This window comes from Furipterus horrens, unplaced genomic scaffold (genome assembly GCF_987537825.1).
Source record: "Furipterus horrens unplaced genomic scaffold, mFurHor1.1.pri manual_scaffold_16, whole genome shotgun sequence".
Classification (NCBI taxonomy): Eukaryota; Metazoa; Chordata; class Mammalia; order Chiroptera; family Furipteridae; genus Furipterus; species Furipterus horrens.
Genome location: NW_028327186.1, coordinates 2,243,970 through 2,269,809, shown reverse-complemented (window position 1 = coordinate 2,269,809; position 25,840 = coordinate 2,243,970). Strand labels below are relative to the sequence as shown.

Sequence of the window (25,840 nt, the reverse complement as noted above, 5' to 3'; positions counted from 1 at the left end):
TATAGCTTTTACATATAAATATTCCTATACAGGGCGGGGCAAAAGTAGGTGAACAGTTGTTCATATGGAAAATAATACAATAAATAACAAAATAATCCACAGGAACAGACTGTTTCACATACTCACAACTGTAAATCTACTTCTGCTCCGCTCTGCAGTGATATATACACATATATATCTGTATTTACAGTCAGGTGAGCCAGTTCCTGCTGAGCCTTGCATTCCCTGCCCAGGCCCAGCAGGAAGACTGCATTTTTTTAGCTTCCCTTACTTAAGGTTGGGACCTCAGCTGACATTGCTCATCATGAGCAATAGCTTTACACTTTAAACATACGTTATAGTTTTTTCAGATTATCCCATTATCTCAAGGTGGGGGTAGGGGGGGGGCACTAAGTTTCCTGTTTATTCTGCCTGCGGACTTTCCAGCCCCTGCCTTTCTGAGTTCAAGTATGTATTCATTTATTTACCATTTCTTTACGTTGGGACTGGAAGTGACAGAGGCACCTGTCAGCCTTCCTCCCAAAATGTCCTACACTCCTTTCTTCACTTTACAAATGAAAAAAACTGAGTGCCGTAGATGGGGGTGAATGTAGCCAAAGTCACAGACCTACTTACCAGCACAGCAGACTGGAATTTATTTTCCACACGTCAACTCTAAATTATAAACTGAGTGAGTGGATTGTGCTTATAGGTCCTCCAGGCACCTAGCAGAACACAGGGCATAAATAAATACTATTGACCTGTTGTCCACGAGAAAGTGGTTTATTTCCAGGTTTCTGATATTATGGGGTACAAGGGGCACAAGGAAGTAGTTATGCTTTTAGGAACATGATTCTAAATGACCATACTCAAGATATATGAATTCCCCATGCCCCTCTGGGCTGACATCTCTCTAGAACGGAAGGCGGGGGTTTGAGGCCCTTTCAGGACACATGTAGGACAGTCAGCATTGCAATCATGTGGCCAGTGGACGCGGTGTGCTGTGGAATCTTCCAGCCCATGCTTCCTTTGCCTCCTCGATTATGCTGTTGGGTTTTATGTGCCTTCCCTGATTCACCTTCTGCCAGCAGCCAATACCCCGGACTCATTCCCTCGCTGTGTGCCAGCTCCGCGTGCATCCCGCTGCCACAGATGGTGTGCCACTCCGCAGCCACATGAAGCCGAGAGCACGCCTGTCTGCTCACCAGTGAATGTGGCCCTGGTGGCCCTGTCTCCTGGCCGAATGCCTCCTTGGAAGCAAGCCCTAAACAGCTGTCACCTCTTCTCCGAACCCTTCTCCCTGTTTGGATCCTTGCTTTGTTCCTTCAGGATCCTCTCACGGTTACCAGAGCCTTTAATGAGAATGTGTTTATGCATGCATCTGGGCACAGGTGTGCATTTGCTGCAAGCCACTTCATTGCAAGGCTGTCCCTTTCCTTTTTTTCCAAATCAAATAACTGGCTCCGTCTTCCGTTTCTGCTGCTGGGGTAAATTCAAGGGCAATCACGTTTTGGGGAGCCCTTCCCTAGTTTTGGGGGTCCTCCAAGAGTCCCGGGTCTTAGGCAGTTCAGAAAGGTGGGCATTGCCTCCGAGCTCCGGGGGTAGTTCAGAGGCTCAGGGCCTGAAGGAAGGTGGGCGGCAGCGCCCCCTGCTGGGCGCAGGGAGCCCCGCGGCATTCGGCCGTCTGCCGCCGGCTTGCTGCGAGCAAATCGGAGCGGACACCCTCTCCCCCTTCCCAGGCCAGAACCGCGCCCCCTCCTCAACATCCAGGACTTGGCTTAGCCCCTGGTCCCCTGGTCCTCTCTGAGCGTTCTCTTGGCAGTTAACTCTCTCCGAGGCTCACAAAGAGCCGAGATGACACCCCCGCCTTCCAGCAAGAGGGTGGGAGTTAACTTTTCAATCTTTTGAATCTCCTTTAAAAGACGATGGCACATAAAGGGGAAATCCACCCGGGATTCCGTCACACATTTTTGCAGCTTCTCTCCCCGTGGTGAGATAGCCTCCCTGGCCGACTTGCTGGCTCCTCGGGGCACTTCCAGAACCCGGCTGAGGACCAGGCTGGCGGTGCTGACAGAACAACTGGATCTGGTGGGAGGTACCAGGGGGCTTCCTCTCAGGTCTGTCTCTTCTGGTTGGAGAGACGTCTGGACCCGTGGGAGTCCGGTTCCTGGTCGCTGTCACCCAGCCACCAGGGTGGAAGAGGACTGCACCCCAGAATAGTGCCGGCTTTCTCCCAAGGGCTTTGTCCCAAATCAGCTTCTGTCTGAGAGCCACAGGGACCGGAGTGGGAACAAAGGACAGCCGAGATCGCCTGGACATTGCCCCGGGGCGGCTGATGTGCTGTGCTGAGGGAGGGCTCCCTGGGGACGGAGGCAGGCGGGGCGCGCCTCCTACTTGCACCGCGGGCTGCAGTATCCCAGGCAGCCGGCTGGGGTGGGGGCCGGAGGCGGGGCTCGTCACGTGGAGACGCTCCGGGGGCGGCGGCGCGCTCAGCTCTTTAAAGGCGCGAGAGCCGAGCCGTGAGAGGCGGCTCCACGCGCAGGAGCAGGCCCGGCTGACCGCTGACAGCCGAGACGCCGGGCGCACCAGCCCGCGGTGGCTCCGGCACCCAACATGCGCCGCTCGGTCTGGCTGGCGCTCGCCGCGTCGCTCCTGCACGGTAAAGCCACCGGGCTCCCCACGCTCCACTCCTCCTGGGCGCCCCCCGGATGGCTCAGTGGTGTGCCCCGCGCGGGGGCCAGCTTTGGGGGTCGCGAGGGGGAATGGGGGGCTGCCCGGGGGAGGGTCAGTCCTGCTCATCTGAGCTGCGCTGGTGGGGAGGCTGGGCGCGCGGGCAAGGGGCAGAAGACGCACTCCAGCCGGCCTTCCCTGAGCAGCCTGGCCGCCTCTCTTCTCCTGAAGTGTCCCTGCAAGGCGAGTTCCAGAGGAAGCTCTACAAGGAGCTGGTCAAGAACTACAACCCGCTGGAGAGGCCGGTGGCCAACGACTCGCAGCCGCTCACCGTCTACTTCTCCCTGAGCCTCCTGCAGATCATGGACGTGGTGAGTCCCTGAGCGGCCTCGGCGCCGTCCTCTGTCCTCTCCCGGCCGCGGGCTCCCAGGGGCTGTGGAAGCGGTGGGCTTCCGGGACGTGTGGCTTGGCCGCGACACTCCGGCTGGCCCAGGGCGAGGCGGGCCGTGCTCCGACCCCGACCTGGCCAGCCTTCTGCTGCATGCCTCAGTTTCCCCGCTTGCCAAGGAGGAATTAGTGAAGCTGTTCCACCGCCCTGGCCACCTGTGCATGGCACTTCAGTGCCGCCTGTCCCCTGGCTTAGAAACTCAGGGCGAAAGCATCCCAGCCAGGAATGAGCAAGAACAGGGTCCGAGTGGCCAGATTTCAGACCCACATTTGAAACAGGTTTTGGCATGCAGTCTGATGTTTGGTATCATTTAGCCGTCCCTAGACTTTTCTGATGCCCGTGGTACGTAGTTTCTTGGAGTAGGGGCCTGGCTGTCGGCTTCGCCGCTGGTTCATCTGTCCAGGCAGAGGGCTAGCTGCGAACATTTAGGACCCCTCCTCCGATGCCCGTGTGTCGCCGTCCTGCCCCGGGGCTGAGCGAGGCTGTCCCCCGCCCCACAGCGCCCCTGGCGGTCCTCCCGCGGCCTTCCTGCCCTGCAGACTCCCCAGCGCTCGCTTCCGTGGCCCAGCCTATGCAGTAGCCGCGTAACTTCGTTCTTCTGCTTCTCTGGACTGCCTTGACTATTCCGTTTTCACTGGCGTAGCCTGCCCACAATACAAAATTTTACCAGATGTTTCATTCATTACCAAATGGGTCGGCGTGTCTGCCTTTCTGCACAAGGCTCCGCGACAATGGTGTTCGGGGGAGGGAGGACTCTAGCAGGAAAGAGGTGTGAAAACAGCCACGCGCCACGGCCCAAGTGCCGAGAGCCACCAGAGGGGTTCAGAATGGGAGGGTCAGGAGACCGGGAATGTGTCCTGCGCGTGCCAATAACTAGTGCCCGGCTCACCGAGGTGGCCCTGGGCAGGAAGACGCTACACGGGTCCCCACCCGGGAGCAAAGCCAAGCACGCAGGGACGCAGAGCGCAATTACTGCCGCCGGACAGCCAGCGCAGAGTGACCGGCTGTGCCCAATACACCAGGGGAAGAGACGGACGGAGAACCTGGGGAGCCGCGGGAACAGTCCCGGCTGAGCGCCGGGGTTCACGGCCCCGCCGCTGTGGGGGCTCTGGCCTACCTGCGAGGTCGCCGTGGCGGGTTCCCAGCTGCCCTGCGTGGCCTCGAACACCGGGAGCAAGTGGAACAATGGCGCGTCAGCACAGTCACCTGCCTCGCGGCTCAGGGCGACTCCTCCCGGCAGGCAGCGCGCGCGGTGGGGGGTGTGGCCGCGTGACAGGTGCGCATGCGCAGCTCGGGGCTTCCCACCTGCTGCAAGCGGAGCCGGCGCGGGGGTGGTGTCTTCTGCACGGAGCCACGTTCTCTGCAGCTGACAAGACCGAGACTTTCTAGAGGAGTCTGGAGAGCCCCGGGAGCTTAGTTACCAGGGCCTTCGGGAACTCTCCAATGTCGGAGGGGCTGTGCATTTGGTTTTGCTCATGGGCGGGGACCATTGTGTACGGCACCCTGCACCCCCATAGGATGCGTGAGGACTCTTTTCAGGTGCTCGGCCCACCTGCAAGGTCGCTCCAGTGTAAGTTCTGGCCTCAGCAATAAGACAAGAAAAAAAAAAAAAAACATGAAAGGCATCCAAATTGGAAAGGAAGAAGTAAAACTCACTATTTGCAGATGGCATGGTACTCTCTACAGAAAACCTGGAAGAGTCCACCAAAAAAAAAAAAAAAAAAAAACAAACGACTAGAACTAATAACTTCGGTAAATTTGTAGGATGCAGAATCAATGTACAGAAATCTGTTGCGTTTCTCAACACCAATAACGAATAATCAGAAGAAAAATTTAGTAAACAATTCCATTTACAATTGCCTAAAAAATGTCTAAAATTCCTAGGAATAAATTTAACCAAGGAGGTAAAAGACCTGTACCGTGAAATTTATAAGACACTGAAGAAAGAAATTAAACAAGATGCAAATAAATGGAAGGGTATATCTTGCTCATAGATTGGAAAGATTAATATTGTTCAGGTGGCCTCACTACCTGAACTACTATATAGATTCAGTGCCATCCCAAAGCTACAGTATGGTACTACAGAGCCCAGAGATAAGTTGTCCCTAATAAGGTCAGTTAATCTATGACAAAGAAGGCAAGGTTAGGCAAAGTAGGTTCATAGTGTTTGTATGGAAAAAGACATGCAGGTACTTTTAAATTAATTAATAATAAAAGAATAAACTGTTTTTACGCACTCACAACTGTAAACCTACTTTTGCCAACCCCTGTATAATGTAGTAATGACAGTCTTAAATAATTGGTGTTGAGATATCTAGACAGATGCATGAAAAAAAAAAAAAAGAAGAAGAAGAAGAAGAAATCTGCCCACTTTCTTACACCATGTACAAAACTAAACTCAAAATTGATTAAAGTCTGAAATGTTAAACTTTTGAAGAAAACAAAAATACCAATTTGAAAATATCATGCATTCCTATGTTCATTGCAACATTACTGGTAAAAGTCAAGGTATGAAAGCAACCTAAGTGTCTATATCTATCTATATCTGTATATCTATATCTATATCTATCTATCTATATATATATCAGCAATAAAAAAGAATTAAGTCTTGCCATTTGCACAAACACGAATGGACCTAGAGGCATTATGCTAAATGAAATAAGTCAGAGAAAGACAAAAATTATATGATCTCACTTATGGGTGGAATCTTAAAAAAAAAAAAAAAAACAGAAAAAAATGAATAAACAAAACAAAACAGAAACAGACCACAGATAAAAGAACGAGCTGGTGGTTGCCGAAGGGAAGGGGTAGGGTGGGAATAAGAGTACGCGTGCTCCCACACTGATGTGTTTGTATCACTTAACCTAATTAAAATAGCTGTGATGAATGGCTTCCTTTCTCATACTACACCTGTGTTAAATGTGTACTTCCTCCTACAGATAGAGTTGTGCTTTAAAATATTTAATGTGTACATGATGATGTGGACAAGTTATCATAGGAGCAGGCTGCGAAGGAAGACAAGGACTGTCACATAGGTTACAACAGAGCAAAAATTACTCTTTACAGAGCGTGGACTACAGGAAAAGAGAAAGGATGGAGACTTTAAGTTAGGCAAAGAGAGGCTGAAAAGAAGCTCTAGTGTTGAGCTAAGCTAGATCAGAGAAATGGCAGTGGTGGGGGCACCAGGGGAACAAGTAATTTATAGAGTGACTTCTCTGTTATTTGAGGGAGCTGTTGTACTTGGGAGCCTTGGTAAGTTCTGGCTCTGCTCATTTCTGTGCAGCTGGTCTTACCTAAGTTTCTTAAATGTTCTGAGTCTGTGGATGAAATGGACATGCGAGCATGTCACTGGTCATTGTGAGCTCCAGAATGTGAAGGCAACTTTGAAAAACCACAAAGCTAGATGCATGACTATGGTCATTTTTGTCAAAACAAAAAACAATCTCCTCCCACCCCCTGACAGAGGACCAGGCAGCTGAGCTAACACAGTCTGCACGTGGTACATGATAGGGTGTGAATGAAGGCCCCCCCACCCCCCTTGCCTGGCGCTGACTCCTGCCAGACTGCCTCGCCTTGTGTGTGCCCCGTAGTTGCCTCACTTGGCCTAGTCCGCGAGCGGAATGGATGGGACGTGAAGGCGCAGCGGCCATCAAGCTGAGGAGCGGGAGCAGCAGTCTAGTCGAGGAGACCTTCTTGGGGCTCTAACAGTCTGGTTTGGAGATAAGCCCACTCAGCAAGAAGCTGCAAGCTTCTTCCTGGGCACCCCAGCCTTTTTAAGAGACCCTTAAGAAATCAGGTCATATGAAGGACTGGGGATCTTGTGAGGAGTTGAGGCGCAGGCTCAGGTGACAGGATGTGAAAATTAAAAACAAACAAACATTTGCAAACAAATGCAAATTGCTTTGTCAAGTGAGGAAATTTAAAAGGAGCAAATCACAAGTGCCATGTGCCATCAGCAGGCTCATGAGAGGGTGGGAGCGGAGAAAACTTGGTCTCACCTTGGCTGTGGATCTACCCATCATCTCATTGAACTTCCCAGCCATGCAGCTGCGAGCCCATGGAGTGGCCTTGAGCAATTACCTTTCTAAGCTCTGTTTCCTCCTCTGTGAAGTGAGAATAATAATAATAAGAGAAAGCGCCTGCCACACACTGATGACTCGCTGAAGGTCTGCTCAATCTTAATTGTGTAGCTACTGAACTCGGAGGTGGGGAAGTTACTGCCTAGAAAGGCGTGGTTCCTTGCCCAAGGTTGCTAATTGATTAGAGGCAGAGATGCAAGGAAAACTCACATCTGCCTCCCCAGAACTTTGGGTCTCCTGCCTCCTTTAGAGTTGGTGACTTCTTTTGCAGAACAAAATCAGCTTCATTTACTTAAACTGGCTGAACTGTAATTGATTGAATGTGACTGTCCCGAGATCCTGGGTGGAAACAAAGTCTCTCTATCAGAGATAATGAAATATGCAAACATTTGTATTCCAGTCGGGCTTGGCTCTGCCCGGTTTTGAAGGGGAGCCAGAGCGGTCCAGCAGGACACTCAGCACCATGGACAGAGACTCGATGGCCTAGCGCGCTCTCTCCCTCTTTCTCCCCCTCTCTCCATAGGACAAAGTCATTTCTTTTTAATTTTTAAAAATATATTTTATTGATTATATTGTTACAATAGTTCCAATTTTTCCCCTTTGCTCCCCTCCGCCCATCATCCCCCACCCCCAACAATCCCGCCCCCAAGTCCATGCCCATGGGTCATACATATACAAGCTCTCCTGCCTCACCCTTTCATATATTCTTCTTCTTCTTCTTTTTTAAAAATAATTAATAACTATCAATTAATTATTTATTTATTTTAACAATAAAAAATAACATCCATAGGACAAAGTCTTGACTGGTACAAGAGTCTCTTTACAAATTCAACTCCAGGGGCCATTTACCCATTCTGACTGGGCTGCTTTAGAGACTGCCCACCCCCCCACCAAAAAAAATCTTACTCTTCCCCTTTTTGCCAGCAGAGATTTCCAGGCTGGAGTGATAAGAAAATAACATACGATGTTGCACATTTTATTTTTGTGAAAGATCCTTTCTCTGTCATCAGTTTATTTCACACATATTTACTGAGCTTGGCTTGTGAACATTGCTAGGTTCTGGAAATTCATAAGTGAATAAGGACCAGTTTCTACTTTTAAGACTCACATTCTAGCCAGGGAGGCTGACATGTAAATCCAAGATTCTCACAGTGCAATTTAACATAAATGCCTATACAACCGGCTACAAATGCATGCAGGAGAAAACGTATATTTCCACATAGGGTGGCTGGAAATGTTTTCAAAGTTTGTTTGTTTTTTAAGCAAGGAGGACTTTGCCAGTTGGAGAAAGTAAGAAAGGCTTTCCAGGTAATGAGATCAGGGTGGGGACAGACAGAGGGAAGCACACCATCACTGAGGTGTGTTCTAAAGAACGCTGATGCCCAGTTTGTCTTGGCCACAGGTTCTTCAGCAAGAAAGCTCAGAAAATTGAATGTGCTTGTGTTATTTAGAATTTCTCCAAGAGGAATGCAGTGTTGACCAAAATTCTCATTTTTCTTTATAAACCCTTTCATAAGAATTGTGCTCTAGAAACACACCATGTAAGATAAAGGTTAGGATTATTTTGGGAAGGAGGTAAACTCTGCAGGTGAGTTCAGAGACAGGAGGGGTGCAGAGGAAGAGATGTCTTGAGAGCCTCTACAGAGTTCAGATTTTGCCCAGAGCCCTAGTCTGGGTATCTCTGTGTGCCAGGGGTTTTGTGAATTTGCAAAATCAGCTTGCTGTAGCATAGGTTCCTAGAAATGGAAACGATCCAAACCATGGTACTTGTACTAAATCCAACAAGTATAAATTATAGATCAGAATAAAAAAGATGTGCATACATTTTAAAGACAACATGCATCTTCAAAGGATCGCTTTACTTGCTGTGGTCTGTTCTAGTCACTCAGCTGGCCCCGTGGTGAAAGATCAGTGGAGAGGCGGGCTTTGCGGTGGACGTTTGTGCTTAGACAGAGGATGCGGAGGGCAGTGTGTAGGGGACAAATTAGAGACGAGGGAAAGTGTGGGCAGGGGATGAGGAGGTCAAAACTAAGATGATCACTGTGGTAACGTAGAGAAAAGGACAGATTCCACAGACATTTTGGATCTATTTTGTATGATATATAACTGTGAATATAAACTTCACATCAGTACATAGACAAATTTGTTAAGTGACAGTCCTTAAATTATTCCTAAATGCGTATTCTGACTTACGGTGATTATTCATTTACTTCATGGGCTGGGAATGAGATAATATGTCAGAAATCATTCTGAAGTGATGCCAGTGTGAGGTTCTAAATGGCCGTCAGTTTCCACAATATTTCTTTTTTATTCGTGCCACTGAGCCGTTCACCTGTGCGCACACATCTGAAGGCCATTTGAAGTGTGGATTTGCATAAAATAAATGTGCGCAGTTATGACAACACGTTCAGAAGGCAAGGCATTGAAAATGAACAATGTGAATCAACACATAATTATACACAAACATAAAACACATCATTATGCATGAAGGCTTGTGGTAGTTTATGGATCTCGGACTGCAGGCTCACCTTTTTTAGATGCTTTAGTCACAAGAGAGTAGAACCATGTGGCTGTGCCTTTGGGGTTTGCTACCACAGATGGTGGGCATGGTTGGGAAGCCCATTCTTCTCAGGGCTTGTACGTTGCCTGATATCTTTACGGGGGGCTGCTGCTCAGGTTCCTCAGACTTATAATCTTGCAGTTAACTGGCATTTAAAGTGATCAAATATTAGCTGTCAAGACTACACACTGTGAACACAGTCTATAAAGATAGCCTACGGTACAGTTAAGTAATTATCCTAGTCATGTTTTTTAAATTATTTATTTGTTTGTTTGTTTATTTTTAGAGAGAGGGGAAAGGAGAAAGAGAGGGAGAGAAACATCATTGTGTGGTTGCCTCTCACGTGCGCCCTCAACTGGGACTCTGACGTGCAACCTAGTCATGTGCCCTGACTGGGAATCGAACCGGCGACCCTTGGCTCGCAGGCCGACGCTCCCTAGTAATGTTTTGAGAAGTGTTAGTTCTTAAGACTACAAACCAAATTAAACAACAAAAAAGGACTAAGGGGGGATTACCCAAATTACTGTTACTCAAGACATTCTGGGACAGTTCCTGCTATCTTTTCTCTATGGCTAGAGAATGTGTAGAGAAGGAGTTAAATATTAAAGTGGTGTAACAGCATTATGGCGCCTTAAACACTAATTAGCAGGCATTCATATTCAAACGACACAAATAGGCCAAGTTGTAAACCAATAGGCATTTTAAAATAAAACTGTAGTCTTGCCCCACTATTATGTAACTCTCATTAGCATTGCATATTCAATCCCTATTCCTATTTTTATTTTAGAAAATGTTTAAAAAGTGTCTATTGAAATGCTTCACGATGTTGCTTCTACGCCTGGTTGGTTATTTTAAAATTGCGTCCCAGACATTGTTATGTGGAAAACTGCGGAGGTCATTTGAGGGGGAGGGTCTTGCAAAGACTCTCTTCCTCTCGTTTTCAGTCTGTTTCTGACCAGCCTCCAGGCTCTGGGCAGCAGAAATCACCCAAACACAGGTAGCAGTTGAGGTGGGGAGCTGGCCTCACATCCGGAAGGGCAGGGCTGTTTCTGACTTTTGCGTCTACCTTCTGGGGTGTAAATAGAGGCTGTTGACTGAGTCCCTCTATTCTGTGGCACCTGAACTCCTATTTTGTCCCCCTGCCTGTCATGTCTGTCAAGATCTGGTTAAACTTGAAGCCTATCCAGCATTGCCTTAGGAACCATCACCCCATTATTCTCTCCGGGTTCACGTCCCTCCTCGCTATCTCTTACTTCTCTTCATCCCCATCTATCCCATTGCCCCAGCGTCTCTGATTGTTCTCCCTGCAGGTGGATGGGCACCCCTAGCTCCTCCTCACTGAGGGCAGAACGCAGATGCTAAATCAAAACGTGTTTACAGCGCACCTTGAAAACTGATCCAGGTTTGTTATGGTACTCGCTTTATCCCTCACAAACCTCGTTATGGCCCTGGGACATAACTGGGCAAAACTCTCTTAGCTTTATAGACTGAGAATTATGGGCACTTTGACGAAAGGAATCTTTCTTCGAAATGGTGCCTTTCAAGTCTGCCGCCAAAGATATTTCCCGAGGGTTCGGGCCTGTCATAGCCCCTGTTTCAACCTTGACGTGCTGTTCAAGAAACAGACATCATCTTATCATGGGGGGGTGACAGTGAAAATCTCTGCTCTCATATTGATTTATTTGGATTAAGTGGCATTTTACTCAGAGAAGACGTAAGTCATTTGGAACCTTCTACCTGCAATCCCTGCGATGTTTATTTCAGTTACTTTCTTATTCACTGTGAGCATCAGCTGTAAGGAGTTAGGGGGAAAAATCCCAAACGATTGTAAAATAGTGTGTCTGTGTGCATATATGTGTGTGCATAAGCACACACACACACGCACACATACACACACATACCTGTTACTCTTACCTCTCCTTGCTGGATTTTTACATTTCTTTTGCAAGACATTACAAAACAGGCTTGTTACGTTTCCAAGGAGAAAAGCTAGAAGGAACAGCACAGCTTTGCAGTCACAGCTCCCAGAAAGCCCGAGTAATTGACTCAAGCTAACGTGAGATTAAATAAGGAATTGTATAAAATCCTGCATTATGGGTTAACAGTAACGGCCCGAGAACAGGCTGCAGGAAAGGCCTGGGCAGGAGGCTGACTCCAGGCTCCAAGTCAGGCAGTAGATGAAGGGGCTGACCTCTCCCCACTGCAGGTGGCGGTGGCGAAGGGGACGGACATTGTAGCTGTCACAGTTAATGGATGCCACCTGTGAGATGATTCTCAAAGTGGGAAATTTTCTCTCGGATCACTGGAAACAAATGGTCTGTCTTGGGACAAAGAAGTGCTGTTTTTATCCAGGGCAAAGGATTGTAGAGCCAGGCAGGCCTGTTTGTTTTATTTTATAGAGAGAAGGTAAGCATTCAGGCAGAGCTTAAAATGTTTTGGAATGTTAGAAAAGTAAAACGATTTTCTAATCCGATGTACCTGTTTAAAAAGCTCACATGTACAATGTCCTGTTGGGAAGTTCAGGTTAGACAAACTAGCCAAGGCTGATCACTTTCCAAGGTAGATTTGATTAAGTCCAAATTAGTAAGATTTGCAATTGACATCACTAGTCAGGAAACATTAGTTCCCTCATTGTTTTCTATTAAGATGTTTTATTGGCATTTGGTCCTCTTAATACACTAGACTAGCTCATAGAGACACACACGTTTCATTTGGGAGGTCTTTAATCGTATTTTAAACTTCGAATGGTAGTGTAATAGACAGCTGCAATGTGATATAACGTCCAAACCAACTCAGTGAATTGTCGCTCGGGAACCCATACTGTCATTACCACCGAGCACAGCATTTCCCCTCTTTCCTACTGGCAAACGTGACATCAGGCCCCAAGGTTTAATTCCTCCCTTCTCTGCATGGTTATGTAAGTGGGTGCACACTGCACGTATTCTTTTCAGTCTGCTCTTTTTAATAACTTTTTTCTGAAAGTCACCTACGTTACCTGTTGCCATAGTTTATTCATTTTTATTTTTTAAAAGACTTTATGTATTTATTTTTAGAGAAATAGGAAGGGAGGGAGAAAGAGAGGGAGAGAAATATTGATGAGTGAAAGATACATCTACCAGTTGCCTCTCACATGCCCCTACTTCGGGACCTGGCCCATAATCCAGGCATGCGCCCTGACTAGGAATAGAACCAGCAACCTTTGGTTGGTTCTCAGACCAGCACTCAATTTACTGAGCCTCAGCAGCCAGGGCTGTTCATTTTTATTATGTGGCTGCAACATGATTTATTATTCTATCAACGGATATTTATGTTGTGTCTAGCTATTGTCTAGTAGGAAGGTCACTGCCATGTGTATTATGGTGCAGGTCCTTTGACGCACACGTGTGTGCATTTCTGTCTATCTCATGTGTCCTTGCTAGGTCACAGGGTGGCATACTTTTAACTTCTCCAGATGAGGTCAAACAGCTTTCAAAATGGCTATACAATTAACATTCTCTCCAGCAGGGTATGAAAAAATCTTGTTGTTCTACAGGCCCACCCACACTTGATATTTCAGTGGTTTTCATTTACCATCCCAGTGGGTGTGGCGTGATTCTTCCTTGTGACTTTAATTAGCAGTTTCCTGATTACCATCTTCTTCTGGAAAGTGTCTATCCATGTCTCTTGCCTACTTATTTTTTATCCTCACTCAAGGATATACTTATTGATTTGAGAGAGAGAGGAAGAGGGAGAGAAACATTGATATGAGGGAGAAACATCGATCAGTTGCCTCCCATATGCACCCTGACCAGGGCTTGAACTCACAACCTGGGTATGTGCCCTGCCTGAGAATCGAACTCGCAGCCTTTTGCTGTACGGGGCGATGCTCCAACCAACTGAGCCACCCAGCCAGGGCTTGCTTGCCTATTTTTTATCTGGATATTTTGTTTTGTGCTTTTTCCTTATCAGTCCGTATGTTTTCCTATATTTTGGACATGAGACCTCAGTTACACGTTTTGCACGTATCTTCTCAAACTCTTTGGCTTGTCTTTTCCCTGTTTTAATGTTCTTTCTTTCTCTCTTTTGTAAATTCTCAATTGAAGTATGACACAGTTGTTAATAAATGGTGCCTTTTGATGAACAGAAGTTCCTAATTTTCACGTGGTCAGATTTATAATTTCTTTCTTCTACGCTCAGGGCTTATGTGTTGTATTTAAAAGATGTTCTTTCTCAAGCTTATATTTTCCCATAGATTTGCTTCTGGAGGCTTTTTGTTGCTGTTTTACCTTTCCCGTGGAAATCTTGACCGATGACTAATTTATTTGGGTTGTCAGGGACAATTAAAGGGTTGTACGTGGGACGACTGTGTGATTGAGGAGCTCGCTCAAGGTTGGGTGTCGTGTTAACCACCATGTCTGCACACAAATGGGCGTTTTAATTATTCAAAGTGTATATAATATGGAGAAGGTGTACAGGCCATGGCACTGTTTAATGTTTTAAAATGTCGACCTGACACATCGTATATTCAGAACCAACAGTATGAAGGGGGTTCTGTGAGAAGCCCCAGCCCCGACCCTGTGTTTCCCATCGCGACCCATTCCCCAGAGACCTGAAACAGCCCCTTATAGTTGATTACCCCTCCTACAGCTCTGTGTATATTAAGCTCGGCATCGTATCTGCACACCGTTTATTCAGAGATGTCAAATAATCCTTAGTCAAGCAGGTTGGATCCAGAGAGGATTTCAGAGAGCACCTCAGTATTGAAATAATCAATCAGATTGTACTTATGACTAAACATGGGGTAAGAAATATGAGGGTCACAGAATAGAATTTAAACAATAGGGTATTGTTATAAGTACAATTTGATGGGATGCTTTTCTTCCATTTTCTGTTTTAATATATATTTTTTGCATGATTTCATCCCTTTGATAATATTTTTATTGTTACGTAACATTCCCTTTTCTAGCTATGCCCCAATTTATTGTAGAGCATTTAGTCTGTTTATACGTAATATTGTTGATGCTATAAAGAACATCATAATCAATGTCTTTGGACCTCCTTGCTTATTCGGACGTCTGACTGTTTCTTTAGGGTCACTTCTTAGATGTGGAATTATCCCAATAGGTTAATAATTTTTTAGAGTCTCTCGACTTAAAAGTAACTTAAAGGTTCCTAGGAAGGAAGTCGTGTACTGGTTTCTACATTGGCTCACGTTGATGGAAACTGTCAATTTCACTATATCCTCATCAGCTCTGAGCCTTATCATTTACGTTTGGTTGATTATTACATTTATTTTACACTCACTTTTGTATTAGTGCACATTTAGAGAAATGGTCCACAGTTATAGAAGCCAATCATTCTTTTGTTTTGTTTTGTTTTTTAATTTGTTTGTTTATTTTTTTTAGAGAGGGGAAAGGAGAAAGAGAGGGAGAGAAACATTGCTGTGTGGTTGCTTCTCTCGTGCCCCCAACTGGGGACCTGGCCTGCAACCGAGTCATGTGCCCTGACTGGGAATCGAACCAGCGACACTTGGTTCACAGGTCAACACTCAATCCACTGAGCCACAGCAGCCAGAGGTTTTGTTTTCTTGTGATCATTTCCTGCTGTCTGGGGTGAAGAACCCACCCAGAGGAAGAAAATTCCAGAATGTAGCAGTATTTGGCTGTTGTGCACATTATTTATAAATTTGGTGTTAGAAATAATCCAGTGAAAAGAGAGAAGACAAACATACTGAACGGTAATCTCACTTTTTTCCTCCCGTATATGTTTTGGGAAGCCTTATTTTACACCTCCCACCAAAGCAGCAATATATTTTTCTAACCTTTGCAGTGTTTTTCTTTCCACTTCAGGTGTGAGTTTATTGGGCAAGATTTTCATTCTTAAGTGTGTTGTGTTCAGTTTGCAAGAGCCAGAAAAGAGAGCACATTCTCTGATGTCTTAACACCCTCCCCCTGTACTTCTGTGGTAGAGCTAGCGACTGTCAGCTCCTAGAACAGCTAAGAACAAAGGGGCGACTTTGAACTCTGGGTGGAACAACTCAAGTGGCCTTGGGGACAGAAGAGTGAGTGATTACTGGGGCACGTGGTTGGACTGGGGAGGTTAGCAAGTGTCATTGGTGGGTAAGAAGAGGGTAGAGAGCAGATCATTCTTGTAGTTTACAGAATTCTTGAACTAGATTATAAAATACCAGGGGGCACTTCCTTCCTGAGAATCTTTCAGTATTTCAGTACTTAATCTTCTTAATAACTGACTGTCAGTGGGATTTAAGGTAGGAAGGTACATCCCTTCATGAGACTGAAAACAAACCAATTGTGTTTGTTTTATAATGAATATAAAAATTTGTGCAAATTGATTTGGGTCTACAGGTGAAGGACTGATCATAGGGAGCATGGGGAGAGGAGGTAGGAGTTGCGGGGTAGAAATTCAGCTGCAACTATTGCGTAGGTTCCGACTCAAGCCTCTCTTACGCCGGGCACTTTCTTCCTGGCCAGTTCAGGGTTCATGATGAAAACTATGTTCTCTGACATATTAACTAGCTCACACTTCACGAAAGATAATTTACGAGGGATGGAACGCCTTTGGAACTTTATGCAAACTATTTAATCACGCCAATTACCAAAAAAAAAATTCGAAGTAATTTTGTTCCTGCTTTGTGATAAGAATGTTTTTCTTGGTTGCGTGACATGGCGTGAGTCACTTCACTGTATGTTTCAGAAGAAGAAAAGATGCCTGTCAATAGTCTGAGTTGGTTTAATTTAGCTCCTCATTGCTCCATGTAAAATAGGACATTAGAAGAGGCTCTGAAGTAGATGGGAAATGGACTTTGGGTCTGGGGACAGGAGAAGTGTAGAATTTTCCTTTGTGAGTGTTCGAGCGCCACAGTGATTAGTGAGAATGAATTGCCAAATTATTTCTGGCCCCAGTAATTGATTAGCTTTCCGCACGTCTGTGAGAGAAAAATTACAGCCTAAAGATCCGTGGGCGGGCCGGTCATTATTTATAGATTTCACAGAGGAAACAAAAAGGATTATGTAATTCCAGTTGGGGACCGCCAGCTTTATCACGTTCTTTGGGATCTCTTAGAATTCTGATGGTAGCTGTGTGAGCCAGGAACCTGTGAGGCCCAGGCATCACGGTGGTGCATGTCCCGGGGCAGAGCTCATAGGCAACAGGTTTCCAATGGGACCCTGGCCTGGTCTCACGAGGGTAGGGCTTTAAAGCAGCCTCCTCTGCCCCACTGTGTTCCTAGGTTTGCAGTCGGCACTGCGTGCCTCCTAGGAACCACCGTGCATGATAACATAAAACACACTCACAGCAGTCCTGGCCAGTGTGGCTCAGCTGGTTAGAGCACCTCCCTGTTACCAAAAGGTTGCGAGTTCTATCCCCAGTCTGGGCACATGTGCAGCAGGCAACCAATCGATGCTTCTCTCTTGCATCATTTTTAAAATTTTTTAAATAAACATTTTATTTGAGAACAGGTCAAGATTTAGAGAAAACTTGAGAAGTTACTACAGCGTCCCCATTCACTTCCCACCCAGTTTTCTGTATTATTATCACCGGTCATTCACATGGTTCATTTTGTTACAAGTAACAAACCAACATTGCTAGATTATTTTTGCCTGAGGTCCATCATTTCTTTGGGTTTTTTTAAGTGTTTCTTTTTTTAACCTTTCCTGTTGCAGGACCCTCTCCAGGATAGCACATTACATTAATTATCATGTCTCCTTCAGCATCTCTTGGTTGTGACACTTACTCAGACTGTCCTTGTTTTTGGTGATCTTGACAGTTTTGAAGAGTACTGGTATTGTGTGGAATGTCCATCAAATAGGGACATGGTGGGTGTTGTCACGTGATTAGACTGGGGTGATGTGCTTTGGGGAGGAAGACCAGCTCACACCATCCATAAGATACCACTGTTGATCTTGACCTTGATCATTTGGCTTAAGGTCATATTTTCCAGGTCTCTCCAATTACAGTCACTCTTTTTTCCCCCTTTCCAAACTGTACTCCTTAGAACTAAGTCACTATGCGCAGCCCAACTTTAAGGAGCAGAGAGTTAAGATCTACATCCTTAAAAGGTGAATTATCTGCATAGGTTATTTGGAATTCCTCTGCATGAGAGATGTGTGTTCTCTCTCCCTTATTTATTTATTCAATCAATCATTTGATTTGTGCCAGTGCAGACACGAGGACATTTATCTTATACTCGGACTCACAAGTACTTATCTTATACTCTGGTTATAATTCAATGCTACTACATTAAGACTCTCTCCAGACCTGCCTGTCTTTCCCAGATGTCAGTGCGGTACTTTATTTGCCCTGTAACGCCAGCCTCTTGTGAGTCCAACAAAGTCATTCATTTTTCAGCGTGTTCACTTTTGCTTTTTTGGTGTGTGGGTGTGATTAATTCTAAGCTTTTTACACATACAGTCTGAGGGATGGTTGGGCTTGGATTCATTTTTGAATCATACCTATCTTGAGGAGCTTGTGCTTCCTTCATCTGAGGATTAGTTAGCCAATTCTAGAAATTTCTGAGCCATCATTTCTTTAAATTTGAAACTTTTTTAGAGGTGTATTGTATATGTTAGTTGTATCCTTCATGTCTTTTAAGCATTCGTATTTTTCCCCTCTTATCGTTCTTCACTGTATGGTAGGTCATTTGGTAGGTCTGCCTTCGCCTTACTAATTACTATTTTAGGTATTTATAGTCTGATATATAACCCATTCATTATTATGCTAAATGAAGTAAGCCAGTCAGAGAAAGACAAATACCATATGCTCTCACTCATATGGAAGCTAATGCACTAAATAAACTGATGAACAAAAGAGAACCAGAGACACAGACACACGGGACAGACGTACAGCTGTCGGGGTGGGGGGACACTAAATGAAAGAAGGTGAAGGATCCGCCAAAGGTCATATATGCGTGACACACAGACAACAGTGTGGGGGTGGCCAGAGGGTGGGGGGGCGGGGCTGGGTGGACGTGGGCCGAGGCGGGAAAATGGGGACACCTGTAATGGTGTCAACCATAAAAAATTTTTTAATTACTGTATTTTTTATCTGGAGAAACTTTTACTTTTGTCCTGTTTTCTCCAAGAGTATATTATTGTTAATTGTGCTTTTGATATTTTTAATGTGTTTAATCATTTGAAACATATGGGTTTAGTGTTAACCCTCTGATATTTCTTTGTCTGAATTGGGGGGGGATTAATTTCTGCTAAGTTAGTTTTCGGTCTCTTGCTCGTGGAAGATTTATCACTTATATATTTTAGATTTTGTATCACAAAGCTGTAATCATGGTTGTGTTTTCTAAGCAAAGGTGCTTTCTGTTTTTCTGTGTTTTTTGGGGGGGGGAGGGAGTTTATTTGTTTATTCTCTTTGCTTCTGGTACCTCAAGTTTCACTGGCCTGGAACAGCTTTTTAAAAAAAATTTCTTTTCTTTTTTGTTTGATTTTTAACCTTTATTCATTTCACTGTTTAATTTAAATTCTATTTTATTGTTTATGCTATTACAGTCGTCCCAGTTTTTCCCCCTTCCCCCCTCCACCCAGCCCCCCACTCCCTCAGGCAACCGCCACACTGTTATGCGTGTCCACGGGGCATGCATGTATGTTCTTTGGTTGCTCCCTTCACCTTCTTTCAACCAGTCTCCTCTCCCCCTCCCCTCTGACAGCTGTCAGTCTGCCTCATGTTTCCATGCCTCCAATTCTATTTTGCCCACTAGATATATTTTATTTTTCAATTACAGTCGACATTCAGTATTATATTAGTTTCAGGTGTACAGCACAGTGCTTAGACATTTATAGAACTTAGAAAATGAGTCTCCCTGGTAAGTCTGGTGCCCGGCTGGCACCATACACAGTTATTACAATATTACTGACTCTATTCCTTGTACTGTATTTACATCCCTGTGACGATTTTGTAACTACCAATCTGCACTTCTTAATTCCTTCAACCTCTCCCCCGTCCTCCCAAGCCTCCCATCTGGCAACCATCAGTTTGTTCTCTGTATGTGGCTGTGTTTCTGTTTTGTTTATTTTGTTCATTAGATTCCACATATGACTGAGATCACATGGTATTTGTCTTTCTCTGACTGACTTACTTTACTTAGCATAACACCCTCCAGGTCCATCCATGTTGTCACAAGCAGTAAGACTTCATTCCTTTTTTTTAATGCCTGAGTCATGTCTGGAACAGCTCTGTTGCTATGTTCCCAGCTTGAAGATGTCCACGCATCGTGGCTTGTTTACAGTTCAATTCTCCATCACAAGGAAGACCCATACTATTTTTAGGAACTACCAGTTCGCCCCTTTTTTCCACTGCCAGCCCAGACCGAGACAGCAAACTTTGTTTCCTTGTGACAGCGGGCACTTTATGATCCCGGTGACAGGTGGATGGATGTATGGTATGGGGAATGGTTCAGCCCTCCTCCACCTGTGAGGTCAAAGTCTGCCCTTCAGTCCCACTGACGCACCGCCCAAGCTCTTTGTGAACATAACTAGTCACTGATCTCCCACCCCCGTGGCTCTGCCAGCAGCAACTTATGCACAAGCAGTATCTTGGGGGGGGGGGGTTCTTCTTGTTTTTTTATTTGGTTGTTTGCTTTTGAGGATTTCTTTTACTTCCTTGTGGGATTACGTTTGCACTTTAAAAGACATCTGTTTCTTTTTGACAGCTGTGTAGTATTCCACTGTGTAAACATATCACAGCTTTTTTATCCACTCTTGTACTGATGGGCACTTGGGCTGCTTCCAGATCTTGGCTATTGTCAGTAATACTGCTCTGAATGTCGGGGTGCAGATTTTCTTTCAAATTAGTGTTTTGGGTTTCTTCAGGTATGGTCCCATGTTTTCTAACTGCTTTGCTAAGCTTCTGAAACTAATACAGAATAATATTAAATGTCAACTATAATTAAAGAATTAAAGAAAAAAAAGACATTTGTTTGATTTCCTCCAGCAAGTCTAGATGTTTTGTAGCTGGATGGTGTTCCAATCATGCAGTCTGCTATTGATCTGGAAACCAGAAGTAGGTATCCCGCGTATGATCCTGAACACTTACGATTTCCTACATGTTCTCCACCTCAGCCCTGGTGTGTCCTCCTTGTTTCTCCTCCATCCCCAGCCTCTTCCCTAATTGGCTTAATGAATCCCTGCATGTTTGTCCCCTGCACAAACTGTGATCACCTCATGCCCCGCCTGCAGGCCAGTGATTCCCTTTCAGCTGGGTCTGTGGTGTTCCTTTCTGCACGCAGCTGATTTGCCCGGGAATAGTGCTGTTTGGATGAAGCTTGCTTATTTAGCTCTGCCGTCACCCTCTCATTTCATCTGATTATTTTAGAGTCTGGTCTTTGAAACCATGCTTAATTTGATTCCAGGTTTTATGAAGTTATAGAGTATCAAGAGCTCATGAGAGGCACCCCGTCTTGTGTGGGGTTTTTTCCAGACTCTGCTTTGTATTTTAATTGTGCCTCTCTGCCTGCCTTCCTTTCTTCCTTTCTCCCTAGCATTTACTATTTTCATTTTATTTATTTTTTAAAATCCTCACTCAAGGATATGGTTATTGATTTTCTTTTTTTTTTTTTTTTTTTGAGAGGGAGAGAGAGAGGGAGAGAGAGGGAGAAACATCCATCAGTTGCCTCCAGTATGCTCCCAGACCAGGGATCTTACATGTCCCAACTGGGGACCAAACCCATAACCCAAGCATGTGCCCTGATCTGGACTCGAACCCATGACCTTTCGGTTTGCAGGATGATACTCCAACTGAGCCACACCAGCCAGGGCGATCTCAGTTTCGATGGGACGTCCCACAGCCAGACTCCTGACAGAGCTCAGTGGGAAAGCCTGGCGCTGAAGCTCTGCACCCTTCCGTAACTCAGGCATTTGGGGGTGTCTGGCTGTGCACACAGTGTCGCCTTGGGCCCAGGCAGATATAACTTACATACTCAATGTGGTGTAAACCGTGAAGGAAATGCTTAGACATGGATTCAGCGAGGATGGTGGCTTAAGCATAAAGAGGATTTATGGTTCCCGTCCAGGGAGAGCTTAGATAAACGTTGATTCATGGTTCATGCAGAGTGACCGGAGACTCTGTCTCTCTCTCCTTCTCCCCCCATCTCTTCTGCGCTCCACAGTCCCCCCATCACCTTCACTGCCCCCACTTGCCAGCTCTGCTGATTCCAGGTAGGTCTCCTCTCTGTCAGGTGTCACTACCATGACTCACTTACCGGGGTTTGTTCTTCCAAATTTGTCATTCTGGGGGAGGCAGGGAGGCCCGTCCCCTTACAGAAATGGAAAGAAGACCTTTCAGGCCCAGTTCAAAGTGTTCCCTTGAACCCCTTCCCCTCCCTGCAGAGAATGGGGCGGGGCTGGAGATGTGCTCCACCCAAAGGGCCACAAGGTCAAGGTCCATAGGGGCAGTCCCTTCCTATCACTTCCCTGAGGACCCTCTTGTATGTTCACACTGGAGCAGCTAGAGCAGCTTGGCCATGGGCCTTGTGCCCTCCAATATGGCCTTGGGCAGTGACTTTTCTAAGGCAAAAAATAAATAAAAGTTAGCATTGCTCAGAGCCATACCTGCCCCTATTCACCTGGCACACAAAGTTCCCAAAGGTGCCAGCCTGATGGGCCAGTTCCCACCATGTATTATGATGTGTCTTATGGGGGATTATGTCAAAAAGAATTACACACTGACCTGTGGGGAAGAAATAGAAAGGTGTTATACTCTGGCCCAAGGTTTTAAAATTCCTCAAGTATTCTAGAGAAGTGGAGGGTTAGCGTTGGTAGTTAAAAACAGAGAAGCCCTCACCGGTGTGGCCCAGTGGGTTGGGTATCATCCTGCAAAGCAAAAGGTCACCGGTTCAATTCCCGGTCAGGACACATGCCTGGGTTGTGGGTTCAATCCCCAGCTGGGGTGAGTATGGGAGGTAACCAATCGATGTTTCTCTGTCACATCAGTGTTTCTCTCCCTCTCTTTCTTCCTCCCTTCTCTTCTCTCTAAAAATAAATAAAAATAAGATCTTTTTAAAAAATAGAGGACAAGAGCCCATGATCACTTTGGACAGTTCTAGAAGCAGAAGTTTTTAAGGACTAAGCCTCTGCTTCGGGGGTGCTCTTCAGGGCAGCATCTATATCTAGCACCAGGCTCTTCAGGGCACCGGGGTTTAAAAGGTCAGAGAATAATACATTTCCTTTTTTGTGAGTACTTAATGGTACTGTTAGAAATACGTTGATATTTCTAAACAGTTCAGGTTTGATAGAGAAGTTTCTGAATCTTAGTAGGGAAAGAGCAAAATTCTTCAGCTAAGCCCGCTGCCACGGTGGACGGCTGCTGGACAGTGGCCAGCTTCCAGGGCTTGAAGGACGTCAAGGTCATATGTACTTCTGGAAGAGAGCCACATTTGCACATTCATACATCACAGAATAACCGTGAACTCATTAAGAAAATTAAATGTGGACATCCAGACATTTACCTTCTAAGGCTGGATTTCAGTGGGCATGAAACCAGTGTAATTATGGGCTACTTTTAAAAGCAGGCCATTGGACGGGGAGCAAAGTTGCCAGTTTGGGCCAATTCTTCAAGTCTTTTGTTGTTGTTGTTTTTGCATTGGAAGAACTTGTTTCTGATAATTAAAAAGTGAAGAATTTTATACATTTTAGGCACTTAAAATTTTTTTAAGCCCTCACCAGAAGATACGTTTATTAATTTTAAAAAGAGAAAGAGAGAGGGAGAGAACATCCATGTGAGAGAGAAACATCAATCGGTTGCCTCCCATACATGCCTTGACCGGGGATCGAACCCGCAACCTTTTGGTGCACAGGACAACACTCCAACTAACTGAGCTTCCTGGCCAGGCATTGGGCACTTTTCATTGTCCTGTATAGTTCTGGAGAGATGGCAAGCACTCCGTTTTTATATAAGAGTCTCAGAAAAGCGCAATGACCCCAAGTCCATAGCTCCCGAATAGCAGAGCCCAGAACTGCCTGTGATGTCTAGGTTTTTGGCACTGCAACCCCAACATACAGACCCTGAGAAACCCCCAAATAGCCATGCTTTGCACCCCAAGAAGGCCAGTCCCTACACCAGTGGCTCCCAAACCTTTAAGCTTCAGAGCCTGTTTCTCTCAAAAAAATATTGAGACCCCCCCAATTTTTTTACATGGATTATATCTTTCAATATTTACTGTGCTAGAAATGACAGCTAAGAAAACATCTTAAAGTCCATTAATTTATTTACAATTATAATAAGGCCATATTATGTTAACATCAATAATGTTTTATCAAAAATAACTGTTTCCCCAAGCGCAGCACAGTTCATGAGGAGGGTGGCATTGTTTTATACTTTTGCAAATCTCCTTAGTGCTCAGCTTAATAGAAGTCAGCTGGGTTTTCTTATCTGCGTCTATATTCAATCTGCTCCTGGTACCAAGCGTCCTGCAGTCTCTGCAAAGCTCTACCGAATACCCATAAGGACTCTGTTGAAACAGACTCCTGACTTCTAACAATTATGCAAAATGTCTTGGTAACCAGGAAACTCTGAGGTCCCCAGGCTATCGTTGGAGAACGCCTATGCTCTACAAATACCAGAGGGGACTGTTTTCTGTTACCATCACCAAAGTGGTCCCCGTGTGACATCGGGGGCAGCCTTGTCTCATGGCTCAAACACAGGTGTTGAGTTGGACCCCTCAGGCCTTGTCATGTGACCCAGGGCCAGGAGCTTGGTTTGTGTCACAACTGGCTTTAAGCCGCCCCCTGCTTTCTTGACTGTAAAGGTGACGTGTGCTCACTGCAAAACATCCGAACAGAACAGAGACACGCAGAGTTAAAGGCGGGAGCTCCTTCACGGTTCCCATTACTGAATGAGGACAATGGTACGGACTGCTGGCTGCGTACGTGCGTGTGTGACATTTAGAAAAATGCTCTCAATTTCAAGTTGAGCCGTGTTATTTTCAGATATCATTTACTGACATCGTCGGTGGTGAAAACCACATGCTTGTGCATCTTTTGCCCATTTTTCTATTGGATTGCCTGCCTTTGCCTTATTGATCGGTAAGAGTTTGTTTCTTATTCTGGATGTGAATTTTTTTGTCAGACCTAATATCTCGCTGACTCAGGAAAAATCAGACTCTGAACTTATTATTCTTCTAAACTGGGACAAAAACACAATTGGTGGAAAGACTAAATGAGATAGAAGAAGTAATTCTTGTTATAAACTACAGAGTGTTATGCAAATAGAAATTTATATTACTCAGCTATTTTCTGTGCAAACAAGAATGTAGACACAGTTAGATCTGTTATCTGGTTTTTTTTTTCCCCCCTCAACATCTACATAAAAGCAAAGAAAAAGTGTTGGAGCTCTGCAGAAGCACAGTGGGATAATGCTGCTTTATAACTTCTGAAAGACTAATGGCTGTAGAAATGCAAGATAGCACATTACACATGATTGGACTTGTACTCAAAAGCCGATACATGACTATCCTGGGAGACTGATTTTAAAAAGCTGCTTGAATCCAAGTGTACTCTTTTAAAAGCCACTTTATGAGGTATGATGGGCATTCCCGAAAGCTGTACGTATTTAACGTATACAGTCTCACGAGTCTGGAAATAAGCATCTACCCGCGAAACACTCACCACAAACTATGCCCTAAACATAGCCATCACCTCCGAAAATTTCCTCCTGCCCTCTTTATATATTATTTTATATTATTATTATCATTATTATTTCTGTGAAAACAACCTCAGATCTACCCTCTTAGAAAATTTTAAGTATGACATATAGCATTACTCTGTCTTGCTGCACAGAAGGTCTCTGTTCATCTTCCAGAACTGAAACTCCGTGTCCTTGGACTAACCTCTCCTGGTATCGCCTCCCCCACCCCCAGTAACCACCATCCTCTGTGCTTCTATGGCATGGATTACGTTAGATTGCTCAGACTAGTGGAATCGTGCGTATTTGTCTTTCTGTGTCTGGTTTATTTCACTTAGCTCAGAGTCCTGCCACAAATTGCATGGTTTCTTCTTTCTTCCTTTCTTTCTTCCTTTCTTTCTTCCTTTCTTTCTTTCTTTCTTTCTTTCTTTCTTTCTTTCTTTCTTTCTTTCTTTCTTTCTTTCATTCTTTCTTTCTTCC

At 45.2% G+C, this 25,840-nt stretch overlaps 1 protein-coding gene across 1 annotated transcript in view; it reads left to right on the top strand.

Annotated features, from left to right (window-relative positions):
- Window positions 1–2,563: 2,563 nt before the first annotated feature.
- LOC149991991 (neuronal acetylcholine receptor subunit alpha-7) overlaps window positions 2,564–25,840 on the top strand; it is a 57,601-nt gene continuing 34,324 nt past the window's right edge. Inside the window, exons 1-2 of the mRNA XM_090263592.1 lie at window positions 2,564–2,638; window positions 2,881–3,020. Of these exons, the coding sequence (XP_090119718.1) occupies window positions 2,593–2,638; window positions 2,881–3,020 (186 nt within the window). The 5' untranslated portion in view covers window positions 2,564–2,592. The remainder of the gene's footprint in view (window positions 2,639–2,880; window positions 3,021–25,840) is intronic.